Here is a 27,105-nt window from a genome sequence, read left to right on the forward strand (position 1 = left end):
TCTTCTTGGGCCTGCAAAAAAAGATGCACAAGGAGGGGTGTTTTCCCACCTTTGGCATGAGAGGTATTCAGGTGTTTTCCCTATGAAAGGTAAAGGAATCATAGCTTTCAAGCCAGGAATGTGGCCACTGGGAACTGAGATGTGTGGAGACTTACACTGGAGAGTGTTAAATAACTAGTGCAAAAAAAAAAAAAAAAAAAAAGTTTCGACATAAATTCTTGGGAATTTTAAATTACACTTTTTTCTCTCATTTTATTGGGATTAGATACTACTGTCGAAGGAGCATGCTTCCCTTTTGAACGCTGAAGTTACTTCCTCACAAGGCTAGAGAGTGTAAAACTAAAGTAAAATTTAACGTGTGTGTGTGTGTGTGTGTGTGTGTGTGTGTGTGTGTGTGTGTGTACGTGCAGCATTGGAGATTGAACCCACTGAGCTACATCCCCAGCTCTTTTTGGAGGCAAAGTGACTCTAAATTGCTCAGGCTGAGTTCAAACTGTGATCCTCCTGCCTCAGCCTCCCAGAATGCTGGGATTACAGGCCTGTGATACCACAACTGGTTTAAGTGAGGTTTTAAAATAATTATCGTTACATTCTTTCCATCTCTAAATGATGCGCGCGCGCACACACACACACACACACACACACACACAGTTTCTGAATCGACATAGTGTTATATACAAGGTAAATATCAGTGTCTTCTCAGTGTGGCCGTTTCCCTCCATATGGGGAAGCCCAGTTTCAAAGTAGCTCCCCCTTGGAAGCCCTGGGTTCAATTACAGCACCGGGTGGGAGAAGCTGGAGCTAAGAATTTGCTCTGTGGTCTCATTCAACCGTGGGGGTTGGTGCCATCTGCTGTCAATCACGGCACCGGCGAGCCTGAGGATGAGAATTACCCAATCAGGAGCGCATACAGACTGAAGGGGGTGTGCTCTCCCAGTTAGCAGGCTTCTGCGTCGGGGAGCACAATGCCAGCCAGGGCTTCTGGCTCTGTCTTCTTGGGAGTACCGGATGGCTGTGCCACAGCCAGGCAGCTGTCACCTTTGCGTGGTGGGAGATCCACAAGAGGACCCCCGGTCACTGGGGCATGGAAATGGTGAGCTTGGGGTGGCCTTAAGAATAGGGGGCGTGGCTGTTTAGGAGCCGTCCGAACTGATGTGGCGGGACCAGGCCATCTGTAGCCAAGGCCTCACCCAGGGTCCTCTGCTTGGTTCCCTGAAAACGGGGGTGATTTGGCCCCAGCCCTAGTCCCCAGCCCGGCTGCGCGAGGGTCTTGGGGAGCGTCCCGACCACTTGATTTCCTGAGTGGAAGCAGGGGAGCTTGAGATCTGGAGGGGGCTCTGCCTAGCCCTGCCCGAGCTGCAGGTTCCCCTAAACTCTGCCGGCAGGTCCAGCCGCCTGGCTGCATGGCGCGTTCCACCAGGTGGTCCCTGCCTTTATTTTAAGACTACCAAGTGTTTTGTCCTTTTCCTCCAAGATGCACTCCCCTCTCCCCCAGCCTTCTACTGGGGCTCAAACTCTGTAGTGCTCCGCCACTGAGCTGCTCTTTCCACTTATTATTATTATTGTACCGGGGATTGAACTCACGACCTCGCGCTTGTCAGGCAGGCACTTATGCCACTGAGCTATATCCCCGGCTTTTATCTTATTTTTTGAGAAAGAGTCTTAAGTTGCTAAATTGCTTGGGCTGAGCGAAAACTTGCACTCTTTGTGCCTTGGCCGCTCAGAGAACCGAGATCACAGGCAGATACCACTCTGCCCCGGTCCAGGGCATATTTTAAGTTTTCTGATTTTGAACATTTCACATGGGAGGAAAGCAGAAAAGAAGCAGTTGATGCCTCCTGAGAAAATCTTCGTGCCTCTTTTGCCTTCCCTTTGCAGACACCTCTGACCAGAAGTCTTTGGGTCGAGCTCCCGCTAGGAATTTTACTGGATGATGTGTCCTCAGCCACTCATCCCAGTATTTAACTGGGTTTCAGGACTGCTTGACCTCAGAGGCTGACAGCAGGTGCCCACAGCTGCCATGTCCCTGTCCCTTGGGTGTCTAATGAACATCAGCCCCTGGTCCTTTCCTTCAGCAGCAGCCTGAGGTGTGAGTGGGAACCCTCTGGGAGCTGGGTGCCCTGGGACTGGGAGCAACACTGTGCTAATCTTCATCTAAATGCACCTGGTGCGTTTCTGTGTCTCACCTACAGTGAAGGTGGGAGTGTGGCCATGGCTTTGTCATACTGATTTCTACTTCCACTCACACCCAGAACTGATTGCTGAATCTCGTAATTCTATCTTTAGCTTTCAGAGACCATCTGTACTATTTCAAAAATGCTGTAATAAATTTGTACTGCACAAGGGTTTCCTGTATCTGTGACCTCTTGAGCACTCGTTATGTTTCAGCTTTAAGATAACCATTCAGCTTACACCTGTACCCAGGTGCAGGAGGTTTGCTGTTTGGTGCATTCAGTTCCTGATGCAAGTCTGTTAGAATCCAGGCTACTGGGTACTAACTGGGACACTGCACAGGCGTGCACAGGGATCTGTGGTCTTTAATCTCCTCTGTGCACTACCACTACCACTGGAGCTTGATCCCTCAGAACACCCATCAGAAGCTCTTGTTTGTGATCTGTGGGCACTTACACACTTCCCGTGTCCTGTGCTTGGAAGTGTAAGATGTCACCCCCTGAAAGGAAGATGTTAAAATTAGTGTTGATAGTTAATTTGAGCCCTTGCTTTAGTGACCCTGAATATTTAAACAAATTGACAGTGTGAATTGCAGTCAGATCTTGAATTAAAGGGAAGATAAAAGGAGGACTTGAGTGTGAGTAGCTGGAGGGACTTACTGAGGAAGAGGACTGGCCTCGCCCTCCATAGAAGAGGGGCATCAGGCTGAGAGGTGCTGTGGTGGTCTGGGGCCTGGTTGGTCATTATTTCAGTCCTCATTTGTAGTTATGGAGGAATCCTCATGGCAGGAGGGTAATTTTATTACCTGAAAATGATGGTATTATAGTGTGTGAGGCTCTCTGGGGATCCAAGGTGACCCAGGGCTTGGGACAATGGCTGGATGGGTCTAGGCCTCACTCCAGGGAGGGCCTGCAAGTGCGTGTTGTAAAATTGGCACTCTGTAAATCTTGCATATTTAGTTACTCTTATGATGTCCTTAATTTTGGAAATAAATGAGGTAGACCGGGTAAATTTAGGCAGAATAAACCTCGTTTTGGTGTATTTTGAAAAATTATTAAGATAGTGTATTCCAAGTCTTAAGATAATAAATGATAGAAACTGAAGGTCATCCTTTGTTCCTTGTAGGTACCTATTGGGCATCTGTAGGGCCACATAAAAGTGAGTTTTTGGCAAAATCTCTTATAAGTCCTTGTGCATCTTAGATGAAAACACATATTATACTTTTAATGAGTAATAGGTTAAGGGCCCAGGAATCTCTTCTCTGCAGTGGCCTCTGACAGTGTCAGACTATGGCACTGGTACTCTGTCCATTGACGGACTCTGTCCAGGAGGCATTTGAACCTAGAGGAAGAGCTACGCTCCACTCAGACTGCTAGATGTCCACTGATTTTGTGCTACTGACTCCCGATGTAGGCTTGACCAGGGCCTAACTGTGAGCAACAGCAGCCAGCAACACAGGCAGGAAAACCCCCTCCAGGAGAAACTGGAACCTGCTACTTTAACCCGGTTCCTGTCCTTACCCAAGGGATGAGGCTTGTGCAAGTGCTTAGGTAACCACATGAAACCACCATTTTTCCTTTGGCTTTTTGAGGTGTGTGTAAACCTAGTATTGTTCTCTCCTAGCTGTGTAGGTGAATTAAAAGCCAAACCATACAAAACTTTAGCGTTTGAGTGCTATGTGAATGGTCTCAGTCTTTTTGTCCTCAGGGTGATGTGAGATGTTGGAAACCCTTCTCCAGTTACATGGCACATTGTGAAAGGTAGGATCTATGCCCAGTGTGCCTTGGTGTTTGTTGTAGATGGTTTCTGAATTGCAGTGTAGAGAAGTTTCTTGACTCAGGTATGACTTTACCTCAGAGGGTCCTGAAGTATGAGTAGATGGTCATTCATGATGTCTGTGGATGGAGGAAGAGTCAGAATTCCCAATATCATTCTCCCTGAACATCTGTTCTTTCCTGGAGCTTTGGTTAAACCAGGACTTCACCCATGGTAGGCCACCAGCTCTACCACTTGCCTTATAATTGGGTTGTTTAGTCCACAGGTACTGGTCCATGACCTGTAGGAACATGAGTCACACAACAGGAGGTGAACAGGTAGAAAATGAGCAAAGCTTCATTTGTAATTACAGCCACCCTCCAATCACCCACATTACTCCTGACCTCTGCCTCCTGTCAGGGACTGCATCACATTCTCATAGGAAGGAAAACCCTTCTGTGAATTGCATACGATAGGCATCAAGTTTATATGCTCCTTATGAGAGTCTTAACACCTGATATGATGCCAGCATTGAGAAAGGGCTGCTAATATAGCCAAGTATTATTAGAGAGGGCTGACTGCACAGAGACCATAAAGAGTCACTTGCCTGCAGGCTCATCAAACCCCATCAGTGAGCAGCAAGTGACAGGCTGTTTCTGGTAGGATCTTTGAATTAGATTCTGATACTTTTTTCCATGTGGGACCTACCTATTATTTATTTACTACTTCCACCTGTGCCTCTTTTCCTGCACTGTGTACTTGTCTCACAGTTTGCGAAGCACGTAAGTAATCCTTAACAAATTGAGTAAGAAATAAACATCACTAGAGAGCTGCTTTGGAAAAGGGGAAAAACCCAGCGACAAAACAACAAAAGGCTCTTAAAACTGCCAACCAAAGAAAACTACAGTTAAAAGAAAATGCTAAGAGATCTACTAAAATTAGAGGTTCATTGCACCAAGTGACTCACATTCTTCCAGCATGCTGTGTATAGTATGTGGTGACTTGCTGTCCAGTAATGCCACCCACCACATGCAGGGCAACTATCCCGCATTAAAGGATGAGCCTTTGGAGTTTTTTAAATGAAAAAGAAAACGTGAACAGGAATAAGAGAAGCAATTATTGAAGGCCACAACGTCCTCAGATGTGCCTGCACTGACAGCATTCTTTTTATTGGTTGTGTTGGTGTTGCCAAAGCAAACCTGTTGATGAACAGTTGATTCTGTCCACTGCTGAGGACATTTGGCACAGACTTTTAGGGAGGCTGCAGTTCAAAAGGTGAGATGTGTTCCTTTTTCAGCTAGTACCACAGCTGGATAAAATGATGAGGTAGTAAAGGATATTGAGGCGCAGTTGTTAGAGGATTGATGAGTCACTGTGGTACACAATCCAGGTTGACACATCTGTTTGCCACAGTGATTTGTGTGATTTGTTATTGAGAAGGATGTGCATGAAGATACATTATGTGCATTTTTCTTGCCAGCCAATACAATTTAAGTCTTTGAATAAGTCCATACCAGCAGAACTGAACTGGTCATTTTGTGTCTGTGTATGCTCAGATGGAGCAGTGCTGTGGCTGGATGACTTCTGGCTTCGCTGCTCAGGTCAAGGAGATCAATCTATATGTAACTCTACCCACTCTGCCAGTCATAGAATGCTGGTAGTGAAAAACTATCATCTGAACTTAACATTTTACAGGAGGTGATTGAAATTACCAACCACATTAAAATATGTGCCCTTAACTTGCATCTCTTCCTGTAGTTCTTTGAAGAGATGAACGCAGAATGTAAATGCCTTCCAGATACACAGAAGTGAGGTGGCTTCCTAAAGGTAAATCACCAGACAGAACTTGAGTTACAAGAGCCATTCCAGAGATGTCTTCTAAGAAGACTGTCACCACTGCTAGCACATTTCAGTGACACCGAATGGGTCACAAAACTTACCTACTTGTATGACATGTTAACCTCCTCAACAAAATCCACCTGTCACTTCACGGGAGAGTGACATCTGTGTTCCAGTTGGCAGATAAGTGGCTGCATTCAAAGTCAAAAGAATTATAGGACTTAAGAGTAAACACTGGGATTTTTGTTGTTTCAGATGTTAACAGAGATTTTGGGAGATTTGGTTCATGATTACCCATCTCATCCTTCAAGAGTTTGAACACAACAGACCCCTAAACTGGAGAGGAGTGGCTCTGTAACCCATTTGTGAATAAGCCAGATTCTGTGCTGAAAAAGATCAACTGCTTGAGGAAAAATCTTAACAGTGGCCTTAAAAGTACTGTATGTTTGAGACAACTTCAAATCTTCATATGTTCTGGATTAAAGTCAAGGTGGAATACTCTGAGCTCACCACAAAAGCACTGAGAAGCCAGCTCCATTTCCATCCTCCTGTCCCTGAAAAGCAGAGTCTTCTGCAATGAAATTACTTAGTGGACTGGATATAGCAGCACCCTTTGAGTGTCACTTGTTATGGTTTGACTTTAGGCAACCCCCGAAATCCTTGTGTGCTCACAGGTGTGGCTTTTGGAGGAGCTTGGATCATGGGTATGTGATTCTCATCACTGGATGGGTTTTGTTGATGAATGTGATGTTGGGAGGTGAAGCTGGTGGGCAGAGGTGAGTCACAGGACCTGGCCTGGAACAGTGTATCCCCTCCTCCTCCCTTGATTTAGCTCTGCTTCCAGCTGTGCTATGAGCTGATTCTCCTCTGCCACGCTGCCCTGCCTTGGAGCCAGCTGATTATGAACGAAATAAACCTTTCCTCCTCTAACTTGTAGGTGTCAGGTATTTTCTCCTGAAATGTGAATATAATTAAGACACATATCTCATTTCCCCCACATGGGACCATTTAGTTACAGAAAAACACTGATTCTGTATTATGATGAGATGTGTGATTATTTTATGATATAGTATAATGTAGGAATAGTAGAAATAAGGTGCAGAATGAATGTAATGCACTTGAATCATCCTGCACCACCGCTCCACTCCTCCATCCTGTGCAAAACTTGTGTTCCATACATCTGTTCCTTGGTGCCAGGAATGGATGGGACTATTTAATTCCTTTATAATAAATGTTATCTTTGATATATGTGGGTATATATACCTTTTGCATTTTGCTCTTAACAATTGAGACAGTTCTTACATCCATGTGATTCATCTATTAGTGATTTTCTGTTTTAATTTCTTAGTCTTTATTTTTATAGTGCTATAGTTTTATAACATACATTAGTGTCAATAATGGTAGTTATTGTTACTCTTAAAATTTAGAAGTTCTTTGGGTGATTCCATATACAAGGAAACCTTGGTTTGTGAGCATAATTTGTTCTGGAAACATGCTTGTCATTCAAAGCACTTGTATATCAAAGCAGATTTCCCCACAAGAAATAATAGAAACTCAAATGATTCGTTCCACAATCCCCAAAATACTGTTTATGTAATAATGAGTACAGGGCTAGGGATATAGCTCAGTGGTGCAGCACCTACTTGGCAAGTGCAAAGTCCTGAGTTCGATTTCAGGTACCACCCCATAAAAGATAAAATGTAAATAAATAAAAGTAAAAGTGATTACAATACTCTCATATAATATAAAATATGAAGAAAACTAAATTAACCTGCACTTATCTTTGAAAACTTTCATGGCTGGTTAAAGAAGATGGGAGTAGAGGGTTTTGTGTGAGACACCTTTCATTATCACTAACAGAATCACTGCTGTTTATTAGCTCAGTGGAATCTTTTTCGTTTTGTGCAACTTTAATGAGGAACCTATCCAATGGCACTTGCTTTTGACTCCTTTGGAAAGTTTTGCAGAAATTCGACTTTGCACTGGAGTTAAACAGATTCATCACTCACCCTGCTACAGCTTTAGGCAGGTGGTGCTTCTCTACAATATTTTACACTATTTTGCACATTTTACACATCTTGCTAATCTCGTTTGAAGTGAGGAAATCCTCTGCCTTTTTCTCCTTCTCTGCAGAAGAGATCTCCTCCATAACCTCTTGATTTCAGGAGTTGATCATCCATAACCCAAAAGTGAGAGAGAGACAGAGATGGGTCATTGGCTCCGTTGTGAGCATGTGCTGTTCAGCATCACATACTGCTCATACTGCAAGATGCTGCTCGTTCATCAGGTTAAAATTTATTAGAGGTATTTGTTACTTGCAACTGATGGTTTTACTGTATGTCTTTAACTTCCTAGATAATTTTTGTTTTTCGTGTTTTGGTACCATCTACTAAAATGAAAGCTTTAAAAAAATTACAAAGAAAGCTTGTTGAATTTGCTACAATAGGATGGGTGTTATTATGGGTGTCAAATGTGTACCAATAAAATTAATTTTTAAAAAAGCTTGTTGAAAACTGTAGTATATTATAGATTACATTTGTGTACAGTGGTCTTTATCACAATGAGTTTTGCTATCTGCATTCATTCTATATGTTACGAATTTTTTGTGCCTCTGTAAATTTTTGTTTTCTCACAATTTCAACATGTTTTCTTTGCAACACATGTTTACATGTGCTGTACCATGTGTACATGACATCTGTATAAAAGGGGCATTTAATACTAGCTGTAAGACTGGACAAAGGCCTAAAATATGAACGGTCAGTATAAAGACCTCGAATATGGCTGGTCCCCACATGCTTTATTACTTATTTTTCGGGGTACACCTCCTCATGCCCCATCCCCTGGCTTTCTATTCTTTGTTTTTGTTACTATAGCTCTGTAGTATATCATGCGCCATTTTTCTCTCCCAAATTACTGTGGCTCATGTTGTGCTCATATCCAGGAGGAGATTTCAGGTGAATTTCCGGGGCTTAGTTTTGTGAGGAGCGGAATCTCCCTTCCATTAAAGTTCTTGAAAAGTGTGTACATTTTCTCAAAAATGAGTAGTAGATGAGCTAATGAGTTTCAGTTTCTTTTTTTTAAACATTCCTGACAATCTGTCCTCTATCCCTATCTGGACATTGGAGATTAATACGAAATCCTGTAGGACAGTACTTGTCAGATCCTATACACGTTCACATGTGACTTACTGTTTTGTGTGGTTCTTTCTTAACGTGGAAATGTCAATGAACTGGTGTATGTGTTACCTAAAAGGGGAGATAGTTTGACTTTTCCTCTGGAGAGAGGAAATGCAGCATACCTTACAAGGTTGATATCTCCTTCAGACATGAAAACTGAGTTTCTTTCATTATCTTCACTGGACTCTTTACACGGGAAACTTTCTTATTTAAAACTGTGTGAACAAAGATAAGCGGTAGAGAGGCCCTTGTAAACTTCCCCCAACCTCAGGCCGCTGCAGGGAGGACCTTGAAGCCGTGTGCTCTGAGGTCTCCACGGGCAGATTCTAGTGCAGCTTTGGTTACAGGACTCCTCTGTCCTGAGGGGGATCCCCAGCGAAGAGAAGAAGGAAGAAATAGCTTTTTCTCAGGTAAATGTGTTGCAGGACAGGGCCTTCAGACCCTTAGAATGAGCACAGCGGACTACTCTGGCTTTCATCCTCTTGCTTAGCAGAGGTTTTTCCCAGCCAGCTTATTTACATTTGTTCTTAGGATACTGAGTTAACTCCTCTACATTCTCCTGTACATTCGGAGCCTTCCCTCCCTTCTTCCATTTCGGTCTTTTGCTACCACACACAGTTCTTGGGCTGAATAACTAACCTTCGGTATCGGAAATGATTTCTTTCTGAGAATGAGCCTGGAAGAGGTTGGTATCTGGACACCCGCTGAGGGTTGGAAGGACCTTTGAATATCGCTGCAGGAAGGAAACGCGCAGTGTTTTTCTTCCTTCCCGATGATGCTCCCGGACAGCTGGGTTCACACAGGAATGAACGCGATTCACATTTAAACAGGACGAGTGTTCATTTGCCCAGAATAACTCGGGAAGTTCTGAAAAGGGAAGAAATCACAAGTTATTCTCTCTGCTTTCACGGACTGTAGGAGACATGCACAGCTGGAACTTTACGTGACGCTCTTTACCAGGAGATTGAGATCATGCTTCTCTTTTTTGTTTGGTTTTAGCCACTAACATCACAGCATTTCTGTGCACTCACACTGAATCCCCGTTTGTCCTCTTATGGCTGATTTAACTTTGTTCTCTTGGTTAAAATGCTGTCAGCCAGATTCTGCAGTATAAAGCTAACTGGTTTCTTCTTTATCAGTAGTTAATAACCTGCGTGAATCGTCATTTAATGTGGAAGCTATTTTCTTTTAAACTTCTCTTGTAGTGTGCTTCTGACGGTGCAGGCTCTTACATTGGTTTATTGAAGATACTGGTGCATTACTTAGTCTTTAAGTTTTAATTTTATCCCACTTTCATGGCACCTACACCTCTTTATTACTTCCTATTATATTCAGCAAAAGAAAATAAGAAAAACATATTTCACAGAGTCTTAAATTTCAGAATTATAACTCAAATCATAAATGAAAGGAAAAAGGTTCAGTAAACCATCAAACTTAAAATGTATCTTTTTTTTTTTTTTTTTTTTTTTTTTTTTTGAGACAGGGTCTCACAATGTAGTTTAGACTGGCCTTCAACTCACTAAGTAGCCCAGGCTAGCCTCGCACTCATGGTGATCCTCCTGCCTCCACCTCCTGAGTGCTGAGCTGATATATGCCACCATGCCCAGCTACAGTGTAGCTTTTATTTTAGCTTCTGTCCTTGAATTTAGTGTCTTTATAGTGTCTCAATACAGCCTCATACCCAAATAAACTTTAAAGCTTCATGTAATTGACTATATTTCTGTATTTCATTGACATCAAAGATCCTGTTTTTATTGTATGGTTAACATTTTATGTATGCATAAAACAAATAACACTTGATCAATTTTGTATCACTACCATGTTATTATGTTTCCATTCTTCATCCCAGTTATGAAGGCCCGGAAGAACCTTTTATCACTGACATGTTCTTCTGGACTGTGTGTTCCTTTTATAAAATAAATTTGTGTATATAACTATGGCTCTATCATTTACAGGATGTTTAACAAAACATTGTCGTCAAAGAGGAAAAACGGGCCTGGGGATTTAGCTCAGTGGCACAGCACCTGCCTGGCAAGTGCAAGGTCCTGAGTTCAATTCCTGGTAGCCACCAGAAAAAAAAAAAGAAAAAATGATGTTGTTACTATTCTTACAGATTTTCTTGTATCTCTGCATTGTTATGAGAAAAAATAGAATTCTGACTGTTATGTTCAAAAACATTGTTGTACTCCTTGTGTTATTAAATCCTATACATTTCGTAAGGTTCAGGTACACTTACTTAAGAATTCTTACATGATGCTCTGCCTCTTTACCTGTTCAAGAGTGTCTTCCAGACCACTGACCTTGCATTGCTATTGAGCTTGCTGTGTATTCAGAAATTCAAGCCCCACCCCAGAGCAATCCAACCTGCATTTAATAATATCTCTTAAGTCTGGGCTGTAGCAATAAAATTTGGAAATACCTTTCTGATTCACCATGACTTTTCCACCTGAGTAATAGACATAGATTATCTTGTTTAATATAAATACCACACTAAAAAGTGTATTATCTTGCATCGGAGCCTTAAGTTTACTTTATATTTTCTTAAAAGTGTCGTGTCTACCCTGGTTTCAAGGGTCTTTTATATACACTCTACTGAGGTTTAGGTACTATCTTAGAGAACATGACTGGGTTTTTAAAGTGTTTTATTGAATAATTAGTGTCTCATATTTGTGTCAGAAGCCAATCTCTCATTTCACATTGGGTTAAATGAAGAGCTCTGTCAGTGACTGCATGGTCAGTGTGCTATTCTCTTCTTTCTTTTTTTTTTCAGGCGCTGTTGACATTCAGAGACGTGGTCATTAATTTCTCTCTGGAGGAGTGGGAATGCCTGGACCCTGTTCAGAGAACTCTGTATAGGGATGTGATGTTAGAGAACTACAGAAACATTTCCTCCTTGGGTGAGAAGATTCCCTGCAGAGGTCCTGATTCACTATTGACATTTAATTTCCTTCTCTTTGGAACCATTTCTTGGGAGCTTCTGCTTTTAGTAAATGAATTTTAGATTCCAGTTCTCAAAGAAAATAGAAGTTGCTTGATACAGACAGGATGTTCATGCTGTTCATTTTGGTGTATAGCCTGCCCCATTTCTTGAGGTGTCATGTACCCCTTATGCTAGATTAGTGGTCATTTTGCAAGTTCACTGGCACAACATGTTGTGACCTATATCTTAAAGGCCATTCTCTGTCCCATGGCTTTGATTTAGTAGTAGTTGAAAGTTGAGCTCAGGATGTCAAAGTGAAATGCTTGCTGTATAATCTAATAGCTCTTTTGGAAAACAGCATTTAGAGAAATAATTTTCTAGAATTTTTCATACTGTCTTTCCTTTTCTCCTGAGTACAGCAGGAGGAGAAGCATTTTAATAGTTGTTGGAGAATCTCAACTTGTGTCATGTTCCATTTGGTATAAAACAGGTCTCGCTGTCTCTAAGCCCCATCTGATCATTTGTTTGGAGCAAAGCAAAGATCCTTGGACTTTACAGACACAAAAGAGAGCAGCCACACCTCCAGGTAGGAAGGAGTGGGTGAAGCAGCACACACAAGCATTTTTAATGTTTCTTAGTACATATATGCTGCACATAATTACATTCATCATGGGGAGGTGCTTCGTGGGCAGTAACACAATTTTTCATTTCCTCTTGCCCTTTTCTTTCCACCCCAGTCCACCCTGCATCCTCATTTTCCATCTGTAAGAGACCTGTCTCCCTATTTCCTTTGTCTATTGTCCTTGTCCTATTGTCTTTCGTTTTGCTCTTTGAACTATTTAAGGTAGCTCTGAGTACATCAGTTCTGCCTTCTAGAGCTGTTATTAATGTTTTTCTTTCTTTCTTTTTTTCTTCTATGGCTTCTTATAATTCAACCTATTGATATTTCATTTGTTTCCCATTGATGCCCTTTGGAGCAGCTTTTGGGAGGTCAGGAGTTTGGCGTGCATTTATCACCTTGTTGGCCCATATTTTGATGTGCTAAGGCTTCAGGATTAATTAGGCAGCTTTGCTGCTGATTTAGAGATCTGTTTAGTTGCTATGTAAATTCCAGTGATGCAATCTTGGCTTTGATTACATTTGGATATTTATCTACCTCTAAGCCTACTTAGTTTATAATAGTATCAGACACAATCATTGATCCTTACCAGTTATATATCATCAGATGGATCCAACCATAGGTAATCATGTGTTAAAAGGTTTTAACAACTTCAACCTCAAACAGACTAATGCCTCAGACAGACTAATGTAGCATTACTAACAAGTACGTTGAGGTGTAGATGGAGGGGAAAGAAAAAAGGAAATAAAAGAGAAAGTCAGTAGATGAGAAACAGTTGAAATCTGTTGGAATTATTATTGTTGGAGTGAAGGGCTGGTGTGCAGGCTTGAGAGAATGTTTGTGGAAGAAGATGAAGGGACCCGGGCGGTGTACTTGGAGGTTAAGGGAACTGTGAAAAGGTCAGACTAGATTGGCTTGAGTTTGGAGCCTGTAGGTACAGTTTTGGTGAGCGCTGCCCTGACTTGCCCTGGAAGATACTATGAAGCCGAAAGCACTGCTTCATTCTTACTGTCACCTACTGTATTTGCCAGATGAATGGAGGGAGGAAGAGAGAAAAAGGGATGAGAAGAGAAGAGGATGGATAAAAAAGAGTGCAAGAAAAGAGAAGATGCACAAAAGAAACTCATGGGTTGCAAAAATACACAGTCAAAGCATCCTCACAGTTGCATTTGAGGTGCAGGCTTGAGTTCACTCCCAGGTCTCTGACACGCACGCACACATGCCACCCCACCCTGTGGCTTGCTGTGTCCTGTGTGAGCGGGAGTCTTGTCCATCCAGAGGGCCGCACCCCGGGAACAGTTGCTGTGACCCTTTGCCTTTAGCCCCAGGTCCTGCCACCTCAGTCATTCAGGAAGAGAAGGGAGTGGTGCAGCTGCCACCAGTGTCCACTCCTCCCTGACTTCCGCCTAGTTCTCCTTAGTCCCCACTCCTTTCCCTGCCTGGCAAATCCTGCAGTTGCCTTTACAGTTCCCCACCACCACCACCATCTGCTTAGAGCACCATTCTGTCTTCTGCCATGGCCCTCTCTCATTGACTGTCCCCACAGCATCGCTCCCCACTGACAAACTTGGTGGCCCCTCGGCATCCTGCAACAGGTGTTTGGGGTTCCTGCAGTGATGCACATGGGTGATGGGCTACCACAAGTGTCCTGTGGTCACAGCACTGCTAATATTTGGGGGCGATGGACAGTGTTTGTTTGGGGAGCTGTCTGATCTCCTCTCCCCTGTTCCTTGTAGTAGTGCTGGCTCACACAGTTCCACAAATCTCAGATCAGGTCCTGCATCAGGGCAGTGTGTTGGTTTGCAACTTCCCAGCACCTACAGAGTTTCTCTGTACAGTGTTCACCATTGTCACTGTCTGCTGTGCTGGTTGGTGAATGTCTCATCCGCTGTGTTCCTCCCCCTGGTGGGAGTAGAAGGGCTGGGAGCTGTTGCAGCAGCCTGGCTGCAGCCAAGGTGCTGCTTCCTTCCTCAGGGTGCCTGGGGTGAGCAGACTTCCTGTCGAGAAGCACCTGACCTCTCTCTCTAAACCCCCTGTTCTGAGCTGTGCATTTCCTGTGTCTGGCTTCTCTGCCATCGAGCCTCAGTGTCCTGCTTTCCTCCAGTGCCTCAATACCTCCCTCCCTGCTACCACCGCCTTGGCTATGGTGGCCCTGAAGCCAGGCTTAACTCTGTGAATGTAGCTCTGGAAATGACTTCAGAAGCCAAGGTTGATCGCTTTTGCTGTCACAGATGGCCCTCTCCTGTGACATCCGCCAAGGCTTCTCCCTGTAGTGATTACCAGGACATTGATGATGACAGCCACATTCTCTGCTCCTGCAGATGCTGCCCAATCTGATTGCTCTACCCCTGCTTATGTGTCCCTATCCTGATCCTGTCCTTTGTGTTTCTGCAGATTTTGCTGTTAATGAGCTCATTAAGAAGTTGCTCTAATGCCACTTACGTATTTAGTAACTAGAGTTGTCTCATCCTAGTGCTTCAGGAATTACAGTGGATGTGTGTGTGAAATTTTCCTTTGTGCACCGAGTGTCAGTATTCAAAGTGCCCATGCTTCGTGTGTGTGTAGTTAGAGCTGAAAAGAAAGATTTTTAGAAGTAGTGCCTCAGTGTTTATTCAGGATTTCATCCTCTCTCTGTCTGTATCTTTGTCACTTTGTCTGTCTCTCTCTTAATCCTATTTTCTATTTTTCACTTTTTAGAGTATGTTTCTTCAGACAGATTAGTAATGGTTTTAGGTTATTATAATTGGGTGGCAGTTTTATCTTTATATGACATCCTTTATCTGATGTGAGAATTTTTTACCTAAATTAACATTTCATCTCATATGACAGTTTTGTTTTAAAATGTGCTTTTGTAGAATTATAACTTCACTCTGCTCTCTTTTGATCAGTTTTCTATATAATATAACTTTACATATCTGTTCTTTTAGGGTTCTTAGATGTAAAAAGAATCTCCAGTTGAGAGCATATATTTGGAGTCTTTTAGCTTCATTGTTATTAGCTACTTTATTGTTTTGATTAGGAGTTGAATCACTTGTATTTAAAGAAATTACTGAAAGGGAAGAAATTCATATTGCCCCTTTGTTAATTGTTTTCTATTTTTCCTCATTTTTCTTATTGCTTTAATTTTGTGTCACTTCTGTAGAGATGCACCTTGACCCCTGTCTCATTTCCTATTATCTTACAGGGGTCTGTCTGTGTCATTAGCATGGGGGTTCTATGAAAGTACTTTAAATTTAGGGGTTATTTTAAACTGGTAAAATTCAGCTCTGTATCATCACTCTCTGCATCTCTCAGTGTTATATCAGTGGCTTTGGGTCACAGCCATGCTTGCACTGTACACCACCTTCCAGCAGACATCTGTGATGGTTTTTTATGCTTTCACCTCTCAAACTGCATAGCAGACTTAAAGGTGTCTCAGGCACCTTCACTCAGTGGTACAAAATTATTAGTACATTTGCTGGCTGCAGCATTCTGGGTTGGTAGTTTTTATTTGTTCAGCACTTTCCTGATCTTTTCTGGATTTCAAGATTTCTGCTGAGAAATCACCTGGAAATCATGCAGGAGAAGCTCTGTAAGTAACACTTTACTTTTCCTAATGCTCTCAGGGTGGTTCTGTGACTTTTGACACTTTGCTTTTCATGCACATTAGTTTAAATCTCATCTTGTTTATCCCAGTGAGAGATAATTGAGCTTGTTAAATTTCAGTCCCTTTGTTGCCTCATATTTGAGGATTTCTCAGGCATTATTTCTCATTGAATTCTTCAGCCACAGCATTTCTAGTTTTTATGTCTTTGCTAATAGTCTCATTGTCTTGGTTCAGTTTTCTATGTTTTGTTGATCTAATCGGGAATCTTCAACATGCTTGTTTTGAATTTTTAGATAATGCAGATCTTTTGCTTGGTTACCATCTCATGTTTTGTTATCCTGATTAGGCTGTGTAACGTGTGTTGTCTGTTCCGTTACAGCCCTCTTGCTGTAGATCAGTGAAGTTAGCATGGAAAACAGAATGAAAGACCTTGGAAATAGTGGTAGGGAGGTAGTTCAGCTTCAGAGCACTTACCTAGCGTATGTGAGGCTCTGGGTTGGATCTCCAGCCCCACAAAAAAGAAGAATGGAGCAATCACACGACCCAGTAATTCCATGGTGGGCTGTGAAGCCAAAGGGAATTAAATGAGTATATTGAAGAAATATTTCCACTGCCAGGTGTGCTGTATCATTATTCAATACACGAACTCAATCCAATTCTCATCAATACTAGAATGTATAAAGACATGTTACAAAAGCCTTGCCATGTCATTCAGCGTGGGTAATGCAATCCTTGTAGTGAAGTGAAACAAGCCAGACACACATAGTCAACTTGGCATCTTGTTAATATGTTGAGCTACAGAAATTGACCTCAGATATATGAAGTGGTAGCTAAGGGGAGAGTTGTGATGGTGTTGATGGAAAGCAGCAGAACTTCAGTTAACTTGTCATAAGAAGTCCAGGAGATACACTGCATAGCGTGATGATTATAGTTAATATACTGTGTTCTTGAAAAGTGCTATAAAATATAGGTGCTGTTGCAAGCACAAGATGGTAATTATACAAATTATGCTTATATTTATTGGGTTAATTAGCTAGAGTTAGTCATCTGTCATATATATATTTCCAATCATCATGATGTTTATTGTCAGTAAATAGCAATTTGCAAAGCAGTAATTTGTCCCAATCTGTATAGGTTAAGGAACAATCCATTGGACTAGAATACATGTCTTTTCTAGATTTGTGTGTAGTTTTCCCATTAAAAAGATTTACCTGTGTCTTGTCTTAAACCTTAGAGTCTCTCTAGTTGGCTGTATGGGGTACTGCAATCCTCACTTTCTTGGTATAATAATCACTTTCTTCTGTCTCAGCTGTTGTGAAGTCTCATTCAAAATACTCTGAACATCAGAAAACTGATACTGTCAAGACACCCCACAAGTGTAAAGAATGTGGCAAAGCCTTTAGTAGAGGCCCATCCCTGACAAAGCATATGATAGTGCACACCAGGGAGAAACCCTACAAAAGTGAGGAGTGTGGCAAAGCCTTTAACTGCGGCTGCAGACTTACTAAACACCAGAGACTCCATACTGGCAAGAAACCCCACAAGTGTGCAGAATGTGGCAAAGACTTTGATCGAAGGTCTGGGCTTATTCAACACCAGAGACTCCATACTGGCGAGAAACCCTACAAGTGTGCAGAATGTGGCAAAGACTTTGATCGAAAGTCTAGGCTTATTCAACACCAGAGACTCCATACTGGTGAGAAACCCCACAAGTGTGCAGAATGTGGCAAAGCCTTTGATCGGAAGTCTAGGCTTATTCAACACCAGAGACTCCATACTGGCGAGAAACCCCACAAGTGTGCAGAATGTGGCAAAGCCTTTGATCGAAGGTCTAGGCTTATTCGACACCAGACAGTCCGTACTGGTGAGAAACCCTACAAGTGTGCAGAATGTGGCAAAGCCTTTGATCGAAAGTCTAGGCTTATTCAACACCAGAGAGTCCATACTGGCAAGAAACCCCACAAGTGTGCAGAATGTGGCAAAGCCTTTGATCGAAGGTCTAGGCTTATTCAACACCAAAGACTTCATACTGGCGAGAGACTCTATAAACGTGAGAAATGTGGTAAAACCTTTGTTGGAAGCACAAGCCTAACTCGACACCAGAGAGGTCATACTGGGGAGAAACCCTACAAATGTGCAGAGTGTGGGAAAACCTTTGATCGAAGCTCCAGACTTCTTCAACACCAGAGAATTCACACTGGGCAGAAACCCCACAAATATGTGGTATGTGGCAAGACCTTTGACCAAAGCTCAAGCCCTATTCAGCACCAGAGAGTTCATACCAGCAAGAAACCCCACAAGTGTGCAGAATGTGGCAAAGCCTTTGATCGAAGGTCTAGGCTTATTCAACACCAGAGACTTCATACTGGTGAGAAACCCCACAAGTGTGCAGAATGTGGCAAAGCCTTTGATCAAAGGTCTAGGCTTATTCAACACCAGAGACTCCATACCAGCGAGAAACCCTACAAGTGTGCAGAATGTGGCAAAGCCTTTGATCGAAGGTCTAGGCTTATTCAACACCAAAGACTTCATACTGGCCAGAGACCCTATAAATGTGAGAAATGTAGTAAAACCTTTGTTGGAAGCACAAACCTAACTCGACACCAGAGAGGTCATACTGGGGAGAAACCCTACAAATGTGCAGAGTGTGGGAAAACCTTTAATCGAAGCTCCAGACTTCTTCAATACCAGGGAATTCACACTGGGCAGAAACCCCACAAATGTGTGGTATGTGGCAAGACCTTTGACCAAAGCTCAAGCCCTATTCAGCACCAGAGAGTTCATACTAGCAAGAAACCCCACAAGTGTGCAGAATGTGGCAAAGCCTTTGATCGAAGGTCTAGGCTTATTCAGCACCAGAGAGTTCACACTGGTCAGAAACCGTACAAATGTGCAGAATGTGGGCAAGCCTTTAATCAAAGTTCAAGCCTTACTCAACACCAGAGAGTCCATGCTGGGGAGAGACCCTACAAATGGAAAGGATGTAGGAAAGCCCTTGATCAAAGCTCCAGACTTCTTCAATACCAGCTTTCATAGTGTACCCACAAATGTAAGAATGTGGTAAAGCCTTTGCTGGATGCTACCCTGTTAGTTCAGTAAAAGACACCTTGAACTGGAGGTCTCCTCTTAGAAGCTGTCCAGTCACTGACCCCTGGATATAAATTTCCACATTTACTTTTCTGTATGCACAGCTGGGCTCAGATCCACGCTGAAGTCCTTCCTTTGTCAACACTGCTGAGTAAACTCAGTCTTTGCTGCCTTTAACACTGTCCAGGTCACTTCTTGTCAACATCTGTGATTTCTTGATAGTTTTAGATGCAGGTATAAGTAGTCCCCAAATAAGTGCACCTACAGTGGGAGAAATACCAGGCAAGCGGAAGTGTGTGTGATATGTTAGCATACATCCTTCAGTTCTGAGCAGTACTGCACTGCTCAGGTGGGCAGTATTCCTCAGCCAGGTGCTGTGATTTATAGGGCCACACAAAGATAATTGTCCAAATGAGAAATGTTTTTGTTCCTAAGGGTACATACAAAAAGTGATTCTACAAATTCTGTGTGTACACATAAATGGTTAGAATATAGCCAGCACCTCAGTATGACTTGAGAGTGGCAGCTGAGACAATAAAGGTGGCTGGAATGCCAAGCGTGGCATCCCAGCTGGTTATCCCAGCTACTGAGGGGGTGGAGGTAAGGCAGAAAGATCACAAGTGCAGGGTCATTCTGGGAAATTTACCAAGACCCTGTCTTGAGAGATAATATTAAACCCAAAAACATCCCTTCTGATCAATCCCCAGAACTGCCAAAAAACAAAAAGAGCCGCCTTGGTGGCATACGCCTGTAATCTCAGCACTTGAGAGATGGAGGCAGGCAGGCCCTGTGAGTTCGGGGCTACATAAGGAGATTCTGTCTTGAATGAATGAATGAAATAATACATACAATAAATACACAAAGGGTAAGAACTTGCACTTCGTGATTTTGAACTGCACACAAGGAAAGCTGCCGTTGCCACTAGCTGAGAAGTGGAAATGGCTAGAGAGCAGAACCAGGTGATGGCTTCAGTGTGGGGCTTCCTGTGTTTCAGCGCTGTCAGACATGGAGTGTGTGTAGCTCAGTCAGAGTGACAGGCCAGTGTCCAGTGCAGGGCACAGTGGTGGCCACTGCTCATCACAAGAGTCACCAGTTATTTTTTCTTTTCTGTTGTCCAGGTAAGCTCTGAGCTACATTCTCAGCCCTTTGCTTTTTGTGGTCTTTGCTTTCTAGACAGTATCTTGCAAAACTGACCATGCTGAACTGGAACTTGCAAAGTTCTTGCTGAGTAGCTGCTGTGACAGGCCTGTGTTACTATGCCTGGCCCAAAGTGTCACATTTCAAAGGACCCTTAGTTATGCAACAGTTCTGAAAGTCCGTAAAGTTATAATACAGTTCACCCAAGGAGCGGAGAAACTGCCAACAGAAAGGAAAACTGCTTTAACAGTCACATTCTGTTCAGTTTAGGGACCACTGTGTATGGATGTATTTCTTTTAAATTTCAACCCTCTTTCTTTTGAAGTAGGTGGGCATCCCTGGCACAGAATCACTTTCAGAGTGAGGCATGAGGCAGGTGTGGCGGCGCACAGCTGAGAATCCAGCGGCTTGTAGGAGGCTGGGGAGGGGCATGGCAAGTTCCAGCCCAGCTGGCACAACATAGACCCAGTTTCCAAATACACAAGCGCTGTGGCTGTTGCTCAATGAGAAGTTCAGTCCTCAGGAAGCAAAAAGAAGAGGCACGCACACACACATAACACACGGGCAATGTGAATGACAGGTCAACTCCGAACTCCGACTGCAGGAAAAGCTGGGCAGCTGCTTTGGGCGTGTTGCTAGGAGTTGTGGTTGGAGGTCACAGCGGCGGCGATATGTGATTGGCTGGGAAGCACGGTGGGCAGGGTACCTGAGCGCTGGCCGTGGCCAGCTAAGGTGTGGCAGAGACCTAGCGCTGGGAGCTATCCGGAGGCCGGAGGCCAGGAGACTAAGGGATAACTGGCAGGGGCTTGGGCGCTCCCGGATGAAGCAGTGGGGTGGGGCCACTTCTAGCCCCTGAACCCCAGTGTGGGGCTCCCTCACCCTCTGCACCTGGCGGCCCAAACTGTGGCAGAGGAGCTGGTGCTGGGGATCTGCTCGGCGACCCTGACTTTCACATTTTTGCTCTGGCCTTTTTCTGTCTCTGGTTTTTCAGGTCTCTCTTTGCCTCCTGGTTTTTAGAGGTAAGCAGCTGTGTTCTGCCATGCCCTTCCAAAACCCTGTGCCTTGCAGGTAGCTCTGCGTGGATTGAATCACCAAAACAGCCTAAGCAACCCATTTCTCCTTTCAGTTGTGTGTTTCACGTGCTTTGTCCCAGCAGTGGAGAAGGTGACTGGCACACATTAAAGCTCCTCTAAAAAAAAAAAAAGTTAAGTTTCAGTGTGTATGCAGTTCTGTGGAATTCAGTGTGTATGTCAGTTCTGTGGTCTTGAATTGGCATTTTTAACAGATTTTCTGTGATTGCAAATCTAGAGAAATCCAGGATCCCAATCCTTGATTTCTGGACTCATGAATCATGCCCATAAAAGAAACAGTGCCATATATTGGTTGCTGATTTAAGGCACCTACAGCCTTCTGTTACTGCCACCCTGCTGGCTCTGTAGTTGCATTGCCTAGTGGCTATTCCACCACTCTTATCAATCCAGCTGCTATTAGAAGATGGGAAACATGGTAAGACGAATAAATTCTATGAGCCTGAGCTCTTTGCCACACATTCTTGCCCGTGAAGTGTATTTCCTGGTCGGAAGCTATGCTGTGTGGAATGCCATCCTGATGGATGGTCTTCTGTAAGTCCATCAACAGCAACGTTGACAGAGCATTATGTGCAGATAAAGAAAATCCACACGTGGGTTAAGTGACTGTTTCAGCAAGGACACAGGGATAACCTTCCCATGACAAAAGTGGTCTAATGTGATCAAATGGTCAGCCGGCCTCAGGCCTCAGGGCAGTGGGGCTTTATCCAGGGCTCACAGGTAGTCTCTGGTACTGGCAGATCAAGCATCTAGCAGTGCAGTAGTCAGGTCAGCCTTGGTGAAAGCCGGTATTGCTGAGCCCATGCACATACTCCATCCTTGACACCATGGGCTCTTTGTTCATTGGCCAGTTAGGGTGTTGGCTGAGGAAGGCAGTAGACTGCTACCCACGGAAGGGGCTGCCTTATACAACTGATTAAAGTCCTCTTCTGCAGAGGCGATCATTTTGTGAGCATTTACATGGGGCAAAAATATCTTTGCATCATTTCACCACATAGGTCCATCCACATACCTCTTCCCCAAATTTCCTTGTCACCAAATTTCTTATCACATTCCTTCCAAGTCCCTGACCATCAAGCAGCTCACTGGCTACAGCCCATGAATTGACATATAGTCACATGTTTGCGCGCCCCCACCCAGAACGTCTGTCATCAGATGGATGACCTGAGGGTCTTAAGTGTGCAGGATTTCCCTCACCACTGTCCTTAGGCCTGTCATGGAAAGGTGCTATCCATTTTTGGGCACTGCCTGCAGAATGTTCAGAACCATCTGCAAGACTGCATCTCCTAGACTTCTCTTCCTCTATCAGCTGATCATAGGGTTCACTCAGTGAAGCCACAGGTGCATGCTGGGGACAGAAGGCACTATAAATGGAGTAGGAACTCTAGGCATGGGGCATTCCTTTATACTGTGTATTGACAGGATCTGCTTTGGCCCGATCATGTATATACCACTTTTGTTTGAGGATAGGCTGTTGCCACACATGTCTAACACTATGACTTGGTGGGCAGACAGTACGTACCCAGTTACTGATGGATAGCTTAGGGACTGGTACACAATGGTCAAACATTCAGTTTCTGGCAGGGTGCGGGTGGCACACTCCTATAATTCCAGGGCTCAGGAGGCTGAGAGGCATGAGGATTACCATAAATTCAGCCTCAGCTACACAGTGAGCTCAAGGCCAGCCTGGATTACAGAGTGAGATCCTGTCTCAAAACAAAAACAAAAAATACAAACATTCAGTTTCCACTAAGTAGTGGGCAAGGAACCACTACTTCAAGGGAGAGTAGTTGTTTGCAGATGATGTTAGGGATGGGCTGCAATGTCCCAAAAGTCTCCACTGTGATTCAGATGTGTGTCCTACCAGCAGCTCCCAAGAGCTTCCCTGTGTGCCACTGTATGTTTCAAGTACCATGGATCTGCTGGGCTGTTTGGCCCAAGTAGGAAAGCAACCTGCACAGCAGCCTCTTCATCTTAGCATCACTCAAAACTAGCATATTTGGAGATTTTTATAAATTACACACCAAAGTGAGGAAAATGCAAATAGGTCCAAAAGGTGTTATACCTCTTTCTTGGTTGCAGATGAGGCTCGATGCAATAATTTAGGCTTGTGTTAGAAGGAATAACTATGTGTCCCCGTCCACTAGACTCCTGAAGATTCTCTAGGCCTTCTCAGGATAGATGATTAAGTCTGAGCTGGAAAGGGCACTCCACCCTGCCTGTTTCTCTTAGCCTTTGAATACTCTCATCAGCAACAATCCAAGGAATATCAGGAATTTCCAACTAACAATATTACAGGAAAAATTGAGTCAACAGTAGCCAGGAGCTCAGGAGAAAAAAGGAAACTTTATTGACACTAGTAGACCACTTTATTTAACAAAATGGCTGCAGATAGGTCAGGATTTCTGCTTCAGTAGGGGTCATTTTTATTCTTATTTCAGCAACCAACCAATAAACTGTTGGAAACATTTTTTAAACTCATAAGCTGTGGTGTTAACTTCAGGATATCCCCTTAGTGGGCCCATATAAAGAAACTCACTTTGGTCCAAGTTTATGTCTCTTCCTCCATTATCCCACAGTGAAATCTGGGAGTACAGCCTATCTCCTCATGAACAACAACTCTATGTACCTCACCTTTAAGAGCCTTCTGAGATTGAAGCTTGATTGTATGGGTGGACAACAAGGGTGAGTTCTCAGATACTTTGGCTGGCATTTTCTTGCTCAGTAACTGTGTCAGTGAAGGGTATTACTGTTTCCAATGCAGAAGTAGTTTTCTCAAGCAGAACTGATAGACCAGGCAGAATTGATAGAACACAGAGGGCGAGCATGGCAATTTCTCTAGCATTGAGGACTGAGAAATCTCTTCCTCTGGTAAATTAATGTCAGTATTTAGTTCAGTTTCCCCAAGTTCTTCCAGTTCCTCCCAAACATTCTCATCCAAAGCCATGGAATCCCAGTCTTTTGATTAGAAACCTGTCCATGCTGAGTGCTAAACTTTATAGTAATTTGCTCAGTCACATGAGGGCTTCTCTCTGGGTTTCCACACCTTAAGTCCTATAGCTAAAGGGCAAGAAAGTTCTCTGTCAGGACACATTAGAAGCATTTATGCAATTATGCATCTCTGGAGCTAGGAATTTGAAACTTTAAGCTCATTTTTGTTTTTACTTAACACATATAAAAGACTAGATTGTTTATATGTCTGGAGATGGGAATGTAAATCAAAACCACTTTATTTATTTATTTATAGACAGTATCTCACTGTGCAGTTTAGGCTGATCTTGAGCTCATTTTGAAGCCCAGGCTGGTGTTGAACTTGCAATGATCCTCTTGCCTCAGCCCCCTGAGTGCTACGATTACTGGCATGCACTGCTACACCCAGTTTAACCACATTATTTATGAAGCCATATCAATTTCATCTAAACAAACTGCCTCAGTGAATACATTAAATTGCATAAAGATCACTGATCCAATTTAAAGAAACAGAAAATTAGGTTTAAAACTGTTCTTCTTAGGAAAATGATGGCGTATATCAATTAAAGACTGTGTATCTTAACACAATTAGTATGAAATTATATAGTCAGAGTAACTTTGGACCACAGTAATATTCAAAAAATACTCCTCAACTGCCTAAATAAGTGAAAGACACATTACTTCCTAAACACTGATGAAGTGAGCTTTATTAGGTCTTAGTGAGTAACAGGCAAAGAAAAAGGATCAGGTTAAGCATGAGGAGGTTATAAACTACGAACAACACTGAATTTCAGTGTGAGAAGAATAGAACTTTTAAAATGATGTGTAGGTTGGCACCATGTGTGGGTTGACCAGGGGAGAGTCAGATACCAGCCCTTTCTGTAAGTCAGTGCCATTCACAGACTGCAGGGGTGAGGGGACAGAACAAGAAGTCAACAAGAAGCTAAGACCTCCTGTGGGTTGGCAACATGCATGGCTGACGGGGGAGAGCCAGACACCAGCCCCTTGCAGCATGTGGTCAGGGAGACGAGAAGAGCCAACATCCCCCCAACCCACCCTCTGTGGGCATCCAGCTGGTCCAGGGGGACACAGCTGTGATGATAGCTAATGAGGTGAAATACAGCTTATCAATTGTCGTGTTTATGGTTTCACTGACTTTGCAGGCCTAAAGCCATAGTCTGACCATCTACTTGGAGGATGGCAGTGTGCAGTGTGGCATCTATGGGGATCTCTTTCTGAAGGTGGTAACCTTGTTAATTCTCTATTATCTGTTTTGAAGTCCTGTATCATTCTCATTGTTTTATTTCTTTGGGTTTTATTGTTTAATCTTAGTTGGTTTTATTATATCTGATGGCTAATGCAGTGATAAGATATTTTATGGTACCCATTTTGGAATTACTATTATTTTGTTTTGAAGTCCTGTATTGCATTCATTGTTTTGTTTTTATTGGTTCTATTCTATTCTGATTTGTTTGATGTTACTATGTCTGAAGGTATGGGCAGCTATTCTGAGGACAAGAAGAGGCATTATGGTAACCATTGTTGATTTCCTATTATCTTGTTTTGAAGTCCTATGTCACTCTGTCTTATTTTTATTTGCTTTACCCTGTTTAATTTTTGCTTAGTTTTATTCTCTTTAAAATAAAAATTTTAAAAAATGATAGGTAAAAAACATGATATATAAATCCAGGTGTGGTAGGGCATGCCTATAATCCCAGCACTCAAAAGGCTGAGGCAGGATCACTGCGAATTCAAAGTCATCCTGGGCTATATAATGAGTTCAAGGTCAGTCTGCACTATAAAGCAAGATGCTATCTCAAAGAAACAAAAATAAAGAATAAATAAAGTGATATATAAGGTTTCTTAAATTTGGTAGTAAAGTATATCAAGTATTTTTAAATTATCTTTTGTTTCAATCATTTCCTGTTTTCTCAAGAGATATTTCTATACATGAATTCACATACATATACAATAATTGTTAAATTCTATGCAAAATGATTTATTAGATGATAATATATTAACATGTCAGTTAATATAAATTATTGCCAAGATCAGTGTGTGCTTTGTAGCCCCAAAGGGGTAACATGTAAAAAAAGTAGGAAAAATAAATACACATAATTAAGGAATGAAAAAACAAGGCTTATTTTTTGTACAGTCACCAGAATATTCCAGTAAAAACCAAAAAGGCATGAATTAATAGTGACACATGGGAATGATGGTCTCCAAGTTATCTTAAATTTTATAAACGATTATTGTGAAAAAAGATGGCTAAAATCTAATTTTCTTTTTATGTTATTATCATCTATTACCTGTAAGCATACATAGGTGGAGGAGTTTAATATTTGTGGTAGAATAACATGTCATTCGATAGTCAACACTGTAACCCAGGAAGAGCCATACATTTTTATTTACTAAATCTTTAAGATTACAAAAAATATTGACAGTAATTCAAAATTCACTATACGTTCTCTGAATAAAACACAAAGTTTAGAAACCGAGGAAGCAATATACAATAACCAGTGTGAGAATTCAGCTTCCTCCAGTTCCCTGATAGAAGCTGTTAAGTAGCAGTTTATGTTAATTCATTTTTAGCAGTATGGGTTGGGTTTTGTTGACTGGGTCTCTCTGTGTAATCCAGTCTGGTATTGAACTCACTATGTAGTCTAAACTGACCTAGAACTTGTAGCTATCCTCCTACCTCAGCCTCTGGAGTGCTGGGATTACAGATGTGTACCACCATTCCCAGCTTATCTGGG

The 27,105-nt window shown here is 42.7% G+C and overlaps 1 protein-coding gene across 8 annotated transcripts; it reads left to right on the plus strand.

Annotated features, from left to right (window-relative positions):
• Nucleotides 1-931: 931 nt before the first annotated feature.
• Nucleotides 932-19,331, plus strand: LOC100725530 (zinc finger protein 420-like). 8 transcript variants are annotated; one of them, XM_013144561.3, is made up of 5 exons: nt 932-1,093; nt 6,022-6,470; nt 11,713-11,860; nt 12,353-12,448; nt 17,377-19,331. In XM_013144561.3, exons 3-5 carry the CDS (start codon nt 11,806-11,808, stop codon nt 19,101-19,103), a joined length of 1,878 nt encoding a protein of 625 aa, XP_013000015.1. In that variant the 5' UTR covers nt 932-1,093; nt 6,022-6,470; nt 11,713-11,805; the 3' UTR covers nt 19,104-19,331. The 8 variants fall into 8 exon arrangements, with proteins under 8 accessions (XP_013000015.1, XP_063093934.1, XP_013000013.1 ...); XM_063237864.1 differs by having other exon boundaries at nt 11,713-11,839; XM_013144559.3 differs by lacking the exon at nt 6,022-6,470.
• The last annotated feature ends 7,774 nt before the right edge of the window (nt 19,332-27,105 follow it).

Source organism: Cavia porcellus, unplaced genomic scaffold (genome assembly GCF_034190915.1).
Source record: "Cavia porcellus strain 051 isolate PalLab524CR breed Dunkin Hartley unplaced genomic scaffold, mCavPor4.1 scaffold_27, whole genome shotgun sequence".
Lineage (NCBI taxonomy): Eukaryota > Metazoa > Chordata > Mammalia > Rodentia > Caviidae > Cavia > Cavia porcellus.

Bases quoted from the DNA above. Each gene is read 5' to 3' on its own strand.
- LOC100725530 (XM_013144559.3), top strand. The intron at 11,861-12,352 runs GTCCTGATTCAC...GGTATAAAACAG, and splicing joins TGAGAAGATTCCCTGCAGAG to GTCTCGCTGTCTCTAAGCCC. The intron at 12,449-17,376 runs GTAGGAAGGAGT...CTTCTGTCTCAG, and splicing joins GAGAGCAGCCACACCTCCAG to CTGTTGTGAAGTCTCATTCA.